The sequence below is a fragment of the Capricornis sumatraensis genome, chromosome 11 (assembly GCF_032405125.1).
Source record: "Capricornis sumatraensis isolate serow.1 chromosome 11, serow.2, whole genome shotgun sequence".
Lineage (NCBI taxonomy): Eukaryota > Metazoa > Chordata > Mammalia > Artiodactyla > Bovidae > Capricornis > Capricornis sumatraensis.
Genome location: NC_091079.1, coordinates 86,197,672 through 86,211,048, shown reverse-complemented (window position 1 = coordinate 86,211,048; position 13,377 = coordinate 86,197,672). Strand labels below are relative to the sequence as shown.

The 13,377-nt window shown below is 40.2% G+C and overlaps 1 protein-coding gene across 4 annotated transcripts in view; it reads left to right on the top strand.

Moving 5' to 3' along the window:
* The window catches only part of CPQ (carboxypeptidase Q), a 566,361-nt gene that overhangs the window by 187,568 nt on the left and 365,416 nt on the right, over positions 1–13,377 (top strand). For all 4 annotated transcript variants that reach the window (XR_011145724.1, XM_068983905.1, XM_068983906.1 and 1 more), the window contains exon 3: positions 7,294–7,501. Coding sequence is in view for 3 of the 4 variants with exons in the window: in XM_068983905.1 (XP_068840006.1) it covers positions 7,294–7,501 (208 nt within the window). In the remaining variant the exon portion in view is untranslated. The remainder of the gene's footprint in view (positions 1–7,293; positions 7,502–13,377) is intronic.

The following is a 13,377-nucleotide window of genomic DNA, read 5'->3' as shown; positions in this document are numbered from 1 at the left end:
GTTTTGCCTCTTGCTCTTCTAACTTTCACTCAGATAATAGCTTCAGTTCAATTCAGTCGCTCAGTCATGTCCAACTCTTTGCGACCCCATTGACTGCAGCACGCCGGACCTCCCTGTCTATCACTAACTCCCAGAGTTTACTCAAACTCATGTCCATTGAGTCGGTGATGCCATCCAACCATCTCATCCTCTGTCGTCCCTTTTCCTCCCACCTTCAATCTTTCCGAGCATCAGTGTCTTTTCCAGTGAGTCAGTTCTTCGCATCAGGTGGCCAAAGTATTGGAGTTTCAGCTTCAGCATCAGTCCTTCCAATGAATATCCAGGACTGATTTCATTTAGGATGGCCTGGTTGGATCTCCTTGCAGTCCAAGGGGCTCTCAAGAGTCTTCTCCAACACAACAGTTCAAAAACATTAATTCTTTCATGCTCAGCTTTATCTATAGTCCAACTCTCACATCCATACATGACTCCTGGAAAAGCCATAGCTTTGACTAGACGGACCTTTGTTGGCAAAGTAATGTCTCTGCCTTTTAATATGCTGTCTAGGTTGGTCATAACTTTCCTTCCAAGGAGTAAATGTCTTTTAATTTCACTACTGCAGTCACCATCTGTAGTGATTTTGGAACCCCTAAAAATAAAGTCTGACACTGTTTCCACTGTTTCCCCATCTGTTTGCCATGAAGTGATGGGACCGGATGCCGTGATCTTAGTGTTCTGAATATTGAGCTTTAAGCCAACTTTTTCATAAGATAATAGCTTAGTTTAACCATATTTTCCTGAAAATTATTTCAAGGAGAGTCTTCTACTTGTCTTCTTAGAATTCGAAGAATGATAGGGGTCCATAAATATCTCGGTTAACAATTAGAAGATTTTAGAGTGTCCCACTATCTGTTTTTTTGGGACCTGGCAGGAAGTCTATTCACTGAATTTGAATAGATGTTTCACCTTTTTTGTTCTTTACCTGGGAATGCCCTTTTCTTTATTTTCAGCCTACTGAAATCTTTTAAGTCCCACTTAAAGTTTTATCTTATTGGGATACTTGCAAGATTTCCCCCTATCAGAATTGATATGGATTTATGTTACTTTTTTCATGAAATTTTACTCTGTACTTTCAGCACTTGTGACATCCTGTGCTTTTTAAAGTTATTATTTACCTATTTTTCTTCCCCAGATTATACAACTTTTGAGGACAGAAATGGAACTTAAAGTTCCTATTATCCCCAATGCTCAACACAAATCCCACCCAGTAGGAGGGCTATAAATTTTTTCAATAACTTTGAATCTTTAATGCTTGTTCTTCCATGGAAAGGTTGGTGCATAATCATTATCATCTTCTCCCCCAAAAGATGGATGCTCAGAAAGGACTGTTCTGAAGTTCTTTTTATTTGCCTTGTCATGAGTTTGCAATTTCCTTACCACTTCAGGCCAAAACATCAGATTTCCAAGAACAGCTCTTATCCTTTTTTTCTGTAATTGAATTCAGGAAAACCAACCATTCCACTGGACCTAGTAGCCTTGTATAGCACACTTGGTATAAGATTACGTGGTGAAGAGTGAGACACTAGGCTTTCTTTTAGGTGGGGCTGGAGTAATTCTTATTTGGGGTTAAGTCTTTTGAAATCAGAATCCATTTCCTGAGATTTCCCACTTTGAATTGAGCCCCAGAGACATGTTTTTCTGTCTGTAATCTTTTCCTTTTAATAATAGAAAACATTATGAAATTCTCACGTCACTATCTTCCTACTCTTAACTGTTCTCGGGAGGAATCAGGGCAGAAGAGACTGAGATTTATGTCTCTGTATCAAATTTTCCATAGAATAAATGATCCCAGCCAGCACCACAGCAGTCAGCGTCTGTCGTCTCTGCAAGAAAACTGCAGCACTAGCTATGCACAGGGTGAGGCGTTTAAAAAAATCAGTGAATCAATTTTGAAATTTAGAAATGGAAAACTAGAAGTGGAGAATGGAAGGGAACCTGAGGCTTTTTATACTAGTTTTATAATATAATCAGCTTTAGCTAAGAGAATCACTTTATAATATGAATACTTGTACCTTCAGTCTTACATTTCCTTCAGAATTAACTACCACCATTCTTTTCATCACTCTAAGAGTTTGATGGCTCTTGTCCTAGAGTAAAACATCCCTCACAACTCCCCCGTGAGAAGATTGGGGGACCTAGTGTGATAACAGTGCTCTGATGTATGAACAAGATGAAGGAAAAATAAAGGATAACTTTAGGCAGCTTTTTATATACTTACTTATGTTTCTTATTCCTCTTCAGATGAAAATCCAGAGCTTTTCTTTTGATATGTTTTACATTTCAAAAGAAGATAGCAATGATGTTAATAGGAAGAGCATGACCCTTGAATTCAGATGACCGATAATTCAAGTTTTAGTTTCAGCACCTCGTAGTTGTGTAAATTTATTTCTATGCACTTCGTGTTCCTAATGACTACTTTGCAGAGTTGCTATGAACACTGGTTTAAACTCAAATATCACTATTATTATTTTATCAATTATACTCACTTACAGAAATATATAAGTTCCTTGGAAGTATACATTTTAAGGGAGTGATCATGGATGGGGTATTATTACACTTTTATTATTTGGTTTCTCTTTATTTCATTCTGTATATGCATGTGTACATGTGTGCATTTGTGTCTATGAGTGTGTATGAGTAAATTTCACATATTACCTGTCAGGTACCACTTAAGGCATTTTGATAATATTAATGAATAAGGCAGACAAGAATTTCTACCCTAACCCTCCCACCCCCACCTCATGGAGCTTACATTACTGTAGTAGAAGCAGCTGGAAGCTGACAACTGCTATTGAAAAATTAAGCTAGAAAAGAGAGATGGGGGTGGGTTACAATTATTAATAAGGAGTTCAGGACACCTGATAATGGTTTTATGTTTGAGGTTTTCATATACTAGTTTTAAGAATGAGGGCATGAAAAGAAGGGAGCAGAGAGGAGAGAAAAGAATAGCAGCCTGCTGATTTGTAGGAGAGCAGAAGGATTTCCTTTGTGTAACGTGTCAAAACGCAACTAATATGGAAGAGTGAGGTTTTCCAGATGGCCTGGTTTCATTTTATTCATTTTGAGCAAAAAATAAGTATTTTTGTACACACCCTGACTTCCCAAACAGTGGGTACTGAATACAGGCTGCTCTAGGAGGCCCTGCCGTGATGGCCACGTCTGTTCCTGCTCCGGTGCCATTCTACACAGTAGCCACTATTTACATGTGGCTATCTAAATTTGAGTATAAGTTGATTAAAAGAAATGGCATTAAAAATTCAGTTTCCGAGTCCCATTGGTCACATTTAAAGTGTTCGGGGGACCCCGCTGGTAGTCCAGTGGCTAAGACTCTGCAATCCCAATGCAGAGGGCCTGGGTTTGATCCCTGGTCGGGGAACTAGATCCCTCATGCCCCAGCTAAGAGTTTCTCTGCTGCATTTAAGAGCCTGCCTGCCAAAATGTAGACCAAAACTCCTGCCACAACCAAGACCTGGTGCAGCCAAGTAAACGCATAAATAACGTGCCGTAGCCACGTGTCTAATGGCTGCCATTAGCCCAGACACAGAACGTTTCTGATACTGCAAAAATGTCAGTAAGTGCATATTTGTTATGTTTCATGTTCCTGTCTCTGACATTGCCTTTTCTCCCCCTGTGGTACTGCTATCAGCTTCCAAACCTCTCTCTCTTCTTTTTGATACATTGTTTCCCATAGTTCATAGGTTTAAGCACTAGATTTAGAATTTTATATAAATAAGGGTAACTAGGCTTTAAGAGCAGAAGAGCTTCCTTAGGTTCAAGTGCCTGAGTTTTTATACTTGGGGTTTATATTTCTGTTCTGACTGCCTCAAGGCCTTTTTCGCTTGGTTATTGTTGTGCAGCTGTGCTCTGGGTGGTCAGAGAGTCAGACTGCTGAGTTATTGTGGGAGAAGTGCTCTCAAACTTTAAAGATAAAATTGCGCTTCTATGGAAATGCTTCAGATCCAGTCAATGGCCCCTTATTTGGAGCAGTGCCATTTGAGGGAAGCTTATTGACTGGCTGCCTACACACACGCTGAGCACTATGTTAGGCCCAGGAGATACAAACCAAGGTAAACACAGACCCAGACCCTGAAGAGTTCCTGGTTTAGGTGGTATTGTCAATCATAAATAAGCAAAGTTTCATTGTCTCTTAGGCATTCCTGGTGGCTCAGTGGTAAAAAAAAATCTGCCTGATAATGAAGGACCCCTGGGTTTGATCCCTGAGCTGAGAAGATCCCCTGGAGAAGGAAATGGCAACCCACTCCAGTATTCTTGCCAGGGAAATCCCATGGACAGAGGAGCCTGGAGGGCTACATTCCATGGGGTTGTGAAGAGTCAGGCATGACTGAGCAACTAAACAACAACATTGTCTAGTGCCTGGGTATGTCCAGGAGACTGAAAGTCAAGAGTTGAGTGGCTCACTCACTAGCAAGACTTCCTGCAGGTAGAGGGAGGGGGTGACACAAAGAAGCCAGAGGCCTCGAGAATGCTCCCTAAAGTGATGATTCTTTTTTTTTTCTATGTCTTATCTAAATTTTATATTTATTGGAGTATAGTTGACAGAGGATGAGATGGCTGGGTGGCGTCACCAACTCAATGGACATGAGTTTGAGTAATCTCCGGCAGTTGGTGACGGACAGAGGCCTGGCGTGCTGCAGTCCATGGGGTTGCAGAGTCGGACACGATTGAGCAACTGAGCTGAACTGAACTGAATAGCTGGTTTACAAGGTTGCGCTAGTTTCAAAGCCTGTCTGTCTGTATAGACACGGGCTCCCTCTCATGTGTACAGTAAAGTGAATCAGTCATACATATTCACATATCTACTCTTTCTTAGGTTCTTTCCTGATACAGGTTGTTGCAGAATATTGTGTAGAGTTTGAGGGAGTGATTCTTAAACAGATTTTTTATCTGAGGGATAAATAGGTGTTAGTCACGTGACGAAGCTGGGAGCATGGGGTCAGCAAGACATATCTACTGTAGTGTGAACAAAGACACTGAGAAATGAACTGCTGTGGTGAGAGTGGGGACTCTTAACTTTAGTATTGACCTACTTTAAAATAAAAGGGAGCCCATGTCTATATAGACAGACAGGCTTTGACGGTTCCTTTGGAGTGATAGGTAATGGGCAGAGGGGGCAGGGGGCGGGGAGATGGTGGCACAGGCTGCTCTGACTTTTCCGCAGTCCGAGTCCTTCACCCTGGCAGCTCTCTGGAAGTTTAATTTGAGGGAGCTGGGCTGGGGGCTGGGACACTAGCAGTGGCGAGGTGGAGGAGGAGGAACTCATGGTCCAAACAGAAGGGCACCAGAGTGATGTGAGAGGCGTAATGTGGCGGAGCAGAGGCCCTGCTTTCAGGTGATCCTTAAGGAGTAAGAGTCTCAGCATCTGAGGACTGATGGGACCTGGAGGATGAAGGAGACAGAGGAATCGGAGATGACCCTAAGCTTTCAGGAAAGCGGGTTAATTTGAAGACTTCTTGCAAGGTCTTGGTGACAGGTTTTGACCTATAGCTGCTTCTAGTGTTCTGCACTGGCAACTGATGTCTAGGTTAGGTTTTGGCTCATTAGGACTCTGTCACTCACATTTGTTAAAAGAACTTGAACCATAGACCCTAGTGAAGTACTCCCCTTGTATGATTTTAATTTTGCAGTGGCCAATGAAAATTTATAGAAACTTGGCTTCATTTCTAGTGGCTCCAATCCAGATACCAAAATTACCCCATTGCTGGGACACCCCTTGGGTGGACCATTGAATCTGTTATTCATTAGAAACAGCTGAAAAGCATCAACAAAATTCCTGTGACATGCCAACAATAACGCCAGTCAAATTTCAAGGTAATTCCAGGTTTCAAAAAGTTATGAATCTCAAACTCCGTCTAGCCAAGCCTTTATTTGTATTCTTACACATAATTATCATGTGAAAAAGCTAGTGGCTTCCTTACTCTTCATAATTGTACATTTGCTTTCCTTAGATTATGAATTAAGTTCTGAGTTCTGAATGTTGGTGGAGACATACTTATAGATCTGTAGTCAGTCACTTTAAAGTGATGGTACAGATTCAGTCTGGATGGTGGAACCAGAAGCAGAGAGCAGCCAGCTCAAAGGGTCCATTGTGGTGGGGCTGTGTTGAAAGCAAGAATTCTCTCATACCTGCAGTGTATTTAAAAAGGATTTTCCAAGTAACAGTTACTATTTTAATGACATGTTAAGCTTCCAGAAGAACTTGATTCTCTAGTTTGCAAGATTAAAGAAATATGCCAAATCCATGTTGATACTTGGGTTTTTACTGCCATATTTCATGACTGCCTGGCTAAAGCTATAAAACAGTAGGCGCCTGCCTCTTTACTTTAAATAGTTATATTTAGCTACTGCATCTGGCCTTTGTTGCTAAATATTTTTTTTCTTGTCACTGTAACTACTCCATCAAATTGAATCCTCAGTGGTCTGGCAGTTTTTGAATGACTTCTCAGAAGCTGTGAAACCTGTCCTAATCAGGAAGATCTGGGCAAGACTCGTGGTGTGAAAAAAGATGTCACATCTTTCTAAATGAGACAAGAGGACTATAGAATAGTTACATAGCATCTTCAGAATTTTTAGGTGAAGAATAGTGATATATTTGGTAATGAACAAGTCCTATAAATCGAGACATGGGCAGTTTTCACATTCTTTAAAAAGATTCAGTACAAAGAAGAAAAGAAAACAAGCTGACTTTTTGTGGCTCTTGGGAGAAGTTACATTAACTATTTGTTAAAAATTGGAAGTATGAAAATCATTGGTTCCTAAGAATATTTTTTTTATAAACTGCCATCCTTTGTATGACGTCAGTGAATGTTGTTTAGCCACATATCAAAATAGTTTTATGAAAAGATAAATATGTTTCATTAATCCCAAGGGAAGCTTTCTAAAATCTGTTTTTTAAATAAATAATTAGTGTCATTTTGTGAAACTCATGACCTGTTAGGGTGGGAAAGAGACCAAAAAAAGACATCTTTGCAAGCAATTTGTGATTTAATAGCAGCTGGTCAAGCGAGTTGAAAAACCTAATGAGTCGTATATTAAATGTTTTGAATGCCTTTTCTCTTTCTTGGGAAACTGGCTAACCCCCACAGTCTTTCTCCCATAGCAAATGGCTCTGAAACTTTGATCTTTGCAAACCGGTTTGCCAGATGTAGTGGACAGAGCATGTGTGACCTTTTGTGTGCCAGTTCAACCTGGCTGATCGGAAACCAGGCGTTAATCTTGCATGACTTTAATTTGTAGGCATTACTGCGGAAGTTCTGGTGGTGACCTCTTTCGATGAACTGAAGAGAAGGGGGCCAGACGCAGAAGGGAAGATCGTCGTTTACAATCAACCTTATACCAACTATTCTGCAGCAGTGCAGTACCGCATGGAGGGGGCGGTAGAAGCTGCCAAAGTGGGGGCTTTGGCATCCCTCATTCGATCCGTGGCTTCCTTCTCCATCTACAGGTTGGTCATCAAGTTCATTTGAAATGCTTTAAAAAACCAGGGTTTTCCATCAAAGAGAAGCCCTTACAAAATAAAAACAAACTAGTCAAGTGAAAATACTGATTGTTCATGGAATTTTCCCCCATTACACATTTGGTTATTTGTTTGTAGTATCTTCTTTGGCCTTTTCAGGATTCCAAGCATCATTGGTGCATTCCTTTAAAAAGTTTTCTACATCCACGATGATCCCATAACATTCCTTATATAACCAGTATGTTTTATGTATTTTCATTGGAGGGAGAACTGAATTCACGTCTGCATTTCATCAAAGATTCCTAATGACTTCAGAGGAAGCCAGGCTTTTTTCCATTGTTGCTGCTGCTGCTGCTAAGTCACTTCAGTCATGTCTGACTCTGTGCTACCCCAGAGACGGCAGCCCACCAGGTTCCCCCGTCCCTGGGATTCTTCAGGCAAGAACACTAGAGTGGTTTGCCATTTCCTTCTCCAATGCATGAAAGAGAAAAGTGAAAGTGAAGTTGCTCAGTCATGTCCGACTCCTAGAGACCCCATGGACTGCAGCCTACCAGGCTCCTCTGTCCATGGGATTTTTCCTGGCAAGAGTACTGGAGTGGGGTGCCATTGCTTTCTCCGTCCATTGTTGCTAGAGAAGTGAACTACAAATAAAGTGGGTAACATGATGGGGGCCATCTGTGGTGTAGTGGAAAGCGTTGAGGCAGCAGAGGACCTTGGATATAGACCTGGTTCTGCTTCTAAAGAACTAAGAGGCCTTGGGAATGTTCTTTTTTTTAATTGAAGTATAGTTGACTTACAGTATTGTATTAGTTTCAGACGTACAGCAAAATGAGTCAGTGTTTTTGCAGATCGCACTCCATAAGTTATTACAAGATAATGCCTATAATTCCCTGTGCTATACAATATATTTTTGTTCCTTCTTTATTTTATACATAGTAGTTTATACCTATTAATCTCATACCACCTTGGAATATTCTTAAATCTCCTGGGCCTCAGGATTCTACTCTATTAATTGGTGATAATTAATGACAATACTTTTACAAAATTATTTTAAGATTGAGGTAAACTTATGAAAGATACTCAATTTTCTCTAAAGGTCTATTTTGAGGGCAATGGAAGCTTTGTCTTTTTCTTTGTATTTCTGATTGAGGTATTTGCAAAGCACTTTATTGACCCTCAGCCCTAGGAGGAAATTTAGCATTGTAGTAGATAAAAGTACTAAAAACTGACCTGGAGACATTGGGCCAGTTTAATAGCTGCATAAGGTAGTGTCCTATATCAAGAATAAAATATTTGAGAAACATGGATAAAAGAAACACCATTTTAGTCTTGTAGCTTGGTCTGTTTAAGGTAAAAGAAACATGCAAAAGTAATTGCAAACAGAGTTTATTTGGGTCTCAAGACTAGATCCTTAGTATCTTTTGTAAAGGAAGGCTTCTGTATTCTGCACAATTGTTCTTTGGCACTGGAGTCACAGCTGCTTGACCTCAATTACCACCCTATGTCCTTGAAAATAACTGAGGAGACATCAGAGCCTAATCAGAGTTGTTCAAAAGTGTGCAGAAAAGGAAAAGGAGATTTTTCTTTTACAGGGTATAAGATATCTTCCCAGGGGAGGAAGTTGGGGCATGCTAAAACCACTTGTTACAAGTTTTAAGAGAGAAAACCTAGTTACAGTGATGTCATAGTACTTAAAATAATGCTCTTTGTAGAGTCCTTAAAAGTTTGGTGACTAGTGAAATACTGATTGGGCCATATTGTTTCAGATGGTTAGTCTTCCCAGGCGGGAAGTCCTGAGATGGCCAGCTCACTTCCCAGAATACTTCAGTCACTCCTTAGAATAACATACTCAGCAGCTTGTGGCCATTCACCATGGTTTCACTGGTCGTGAGACCTAAATTATGGGGCTAGTCTGTTGCTTTGCGAAACTGGGTAAATGCCAGAAACATTTATTTAAAAACTACTACTCATAAGACTAAAAAATTTCCAGATGATTTAATGCACAGCAATTTGCCCGGGTTCACTGGCCTTTTTTTTTTTTTTCCCCTGTTACAACGAAGACATCTGGAAACTCAGGCTGTAACCTAGATGCACCAGCAGAAATTTGTCCAGCAAAATTAGCCTGTGTCATTAGTCTCTAAGATTTGGGGTTGCCAACATGTAGTGTGTATTCAAAAGGCATTTTGCTTAATATTTCTAGATCTAGACTGATTATAATTTTTCATTAATTTTATGGCCAGCCACATTTCAATGGCCCTTAACTTTTATAACTATATTTTCAACATTTATAAACACAAAATAACATTGCTGTTTATGTAGAACTTTAGACTCTTTCACATATGTTGTCTTTCATCTTATTTGTTCTGATAACAATCCAATGGACCAAGAAGATGCCTTATTATCCCCATTTTACAGAGAAATAAAAGTTCAGAGAATTCAGCATGTTAACATGTTTAAGTGTTGAAAAGTGAAAATCAGAGAAACAAACTCTCTCTCTGTCTCCCCACTTTGAGCTAATTGTTTTTTAGAAACCAGTTTTTTTAATATAGAATATTCTGTATTCCAGTCTGTAATTCTTTATCCCTCATTTGCTCTCCAGACCATCTTAACTTAGCTCTTCTTGATACTGAAATAGAACTTGCTAAGGTCACAAATAGCTGCCTAATTGAATACAGTGGACATTTTTCAGGCTGTCCTCTTATTTCACCACTCTGAAATGTTTCTTACTATTGACTGCTTTTTTAAAATGTATATTTATTTATTTTAATTGGAGGTTAATTACTTTACAATATTGTATTGGTTTTGCCATACATCAACATGAATCCGCCACAGGTATACACATGTTCCCCATCCTGAACCCCCATCCCTCCTCCCTCCCTGTACCATCCCTCTGGGTCATCCCAGTGCACCAGCCCCAAGCATCCTGTATCATGCATCAAACCTGGACTGGCGATTCGTTTTGTATATGATATTATACATGTTTCAATGCCATTCTCCCAAATCATACCACCCTGTCCCTCTCCCACAGAGTCCAAAAGACTGTTCCATACATCTGTGTCTCTTTTGCTGTCTCACATACTGGGTTATCGTTACCATCTTTCTAAATTCCATATATATGCATTAGTACACTGTATTGGTGTTTTTCTTTCTGGCTTACTTCACTCTGTATAATAGGCTCCAGTTTTATCCATCTCATTAGAAATGATTCAAATGTATTCTTTTTAATGGCTGAATAATACCCCATTGTGTATATGTACCACAGCTTTCTTATCCATTCATCTGCTGATGGACATCTAGGTTACTTCCATGTCCTGGCTATTATAAACAGTGCTGCGATGAACATTGGGGTACATGTGTCTCTTTCATTTCTGGTTTCCTCAGTGTGTGCCCAGCAGTGGGACTGCTGCTTTTTTTTCAGTCTCTAGCATCTGTAACTTCTTTCTCATATTCTTCTTCTTGCTCCTTCCCTCTTTCCCGCTTTCCTTTTTCCTTTCCTGTTTCTCTGGCTTCTCGCTATGAGTATTCTACCCGAGCCATCCCACCCTGCTTCTGGCTTCAGCCAGCACCTATGCAATGGCCCTTTCCAAACTCACCTCTCCTGTCCATACCACTGCCTGAACTCTAGGTCTGCATGTCCAAGTACCTGCTGATTCACCTTTTGGGTGTTCCATAGCTATCTCAATTTCTTTCTTTTTCAAAATTGAACTCATTCTTTCACGTTTTTCTCCTGCATTTTCTATCTCAGTGCCATCTCTTCTGCCTTCTAAAGTTAGATGGTTCGTGATCATTTTTTCCTCTTCCCCTATCCATCATTTCTAGTAGCTACTACATCTCCTAGGTTCTGCTCTTTGTCTGTCATTTTAGCAAATACGTATTGTCAGGAATCACTAAGACTTCCCCAATGCAGCCCATTTCCTCAGAGTTTCATGACTTTGCAAATGCTTTCTCCTCTGCAACCTTCTATTCCCTTTCTCACTGTCTCACACTGTCCTTCAAGATTCATTTTAAGCACTTCTTCTGAGGAGCCCTTCCCAATATCCAGCTTCAGCTCAGGTGAGCTGCCTCTTTTGGGTATCCCATGTCATGCTATGCATACTCTGTATCATATTGCCTTGGAGGTAGTTTGAGTTCATGCTTTGGTATGGTAGATCAAGTGTTGTAAGGCTTCCCTGATAGTTCAGATGGTAAAGAATCTGCCTGCAATCCAGGAGACCCCAGTTCTTTCCTGGGTGGGAAAGACCCCCTGGAGAAGGGATAGGCTACCCACTCCAGTATTCTTGGGCTTCCCTTGTGGCTCAGCTGGTAAAGAATCCACCTGCAATGCAGGAGACCTGGGTTTGATCCCTGGATTGGAAAAATCCCCTGGAAAAGGGAAATGGCACCCACTCCAGTATTCTGGCCTGGAGAATTCCATGGACTGTACAGTCCACAGGATGGCAAAGAGTCGGACACAACTGAGCAATTTTCACTTTCACTTCAAGTGTTGTTGTAACAAACAAATTAGCCACTTAACACAATAGAAATTTCTTTCTTGTTCACATAATAGTTCCAAGAGAGTGTTCAGCAGGTGGCCTTTTGCTCCCATCTTGTGGCTCCATCACCTCTAAGAAATCAGAGTCCTTGGCAGGGTCCCTAGCAGCCAACTGGCAAATAAGGAGATGGAGAGAGAAAGTCAATAATCAAAGGTGAGGCTTTCTGTGGTCAGGCCTGGGTATGACATACCTCACTGCTCACATTCTATGTCCACAATGTGGAGTTATGTGGAGGCCAGGAAATTTGGTCTGTTTTCATGCTCACCATGAAAGGAAAACGAGTTTGGTGAACAACTGTACAGTCTTCTCCAACTGTCTGACTCTACACTAGACTGTAAGTTCCAGGATAACATGGATTAAACACTTGACCTTGGTATCCCCATCATCTTGTATAATATTTGATATATAGTGGCCACTCAGGAAATGACTATTGGAGGAATCAACTTGTCTGAGTTTATGTGATCAGTTATGGCAGATTGCTCTTACAACAAATCAGGTGACCCAATCCCTAGGGCTCTCTGATCAAACTGTGTATCCTCTGTATAGTGAATTTAAAATAACTTGAACTTTTAGGGCACTTTGCTCTGTATTTGGAGGGAAATATCCAGATGCCAATTTGCCAGGTTATATCTTTTTTCTGTCACCCTTAGCCCTATGCCAGTGGGTTATACTGGATTCTGTTTAGGAATAGTGTAGAAGTCAGTAACTCTGGAGAACAGAATAGAAGCTGTCATTTGTTTCTGCTTGATTTAAAAATTAGAGAATCTCCTAAAGGACAGGCAATGTGTTTTACCGACATCATGACTTAACATCTGTCAGTAGAGTTAGCAATATGTGTCAGCTGTTTTGGAAGTACAACGGTCACGTGGTTACATGAAAGAGGTCCTCAAAAGGCAGCCCATTACTTGCTGCAGCATTATCTGTGGGCTTTTTGTCATTATTTCTCTGTGTTCCCATTATTAGTGTTTTTGTGTTCAAATTGACTTCAAAGAGAAGATTTGTCCTTCATTGATGCTTTTATAATGACTTTTCTCTTGTTCAGTATTAAGTATCAAGTGGGGACTATCTAATAGGGATTCTCATTAGATCTGTTTTAGTTTTCCTGTGTGTAAAGTACAGTTTGCCTTGTCATAGGAAGACATTTACGATAAAAGTAATTGTAAGAGACTTAAGCTCTGCAGAGAAGAGCTGCTCTATGGAACCACTTGCCTTACGTTATTTCTCAAATTAATCATATTTTTTACTAAATGTTTAGTGAAAGCTTACCTGTTACTCAGATTTTTTTTAATTAATTTTTTTAAATTTAATTTTAAAATCTTTAATTCTTACATG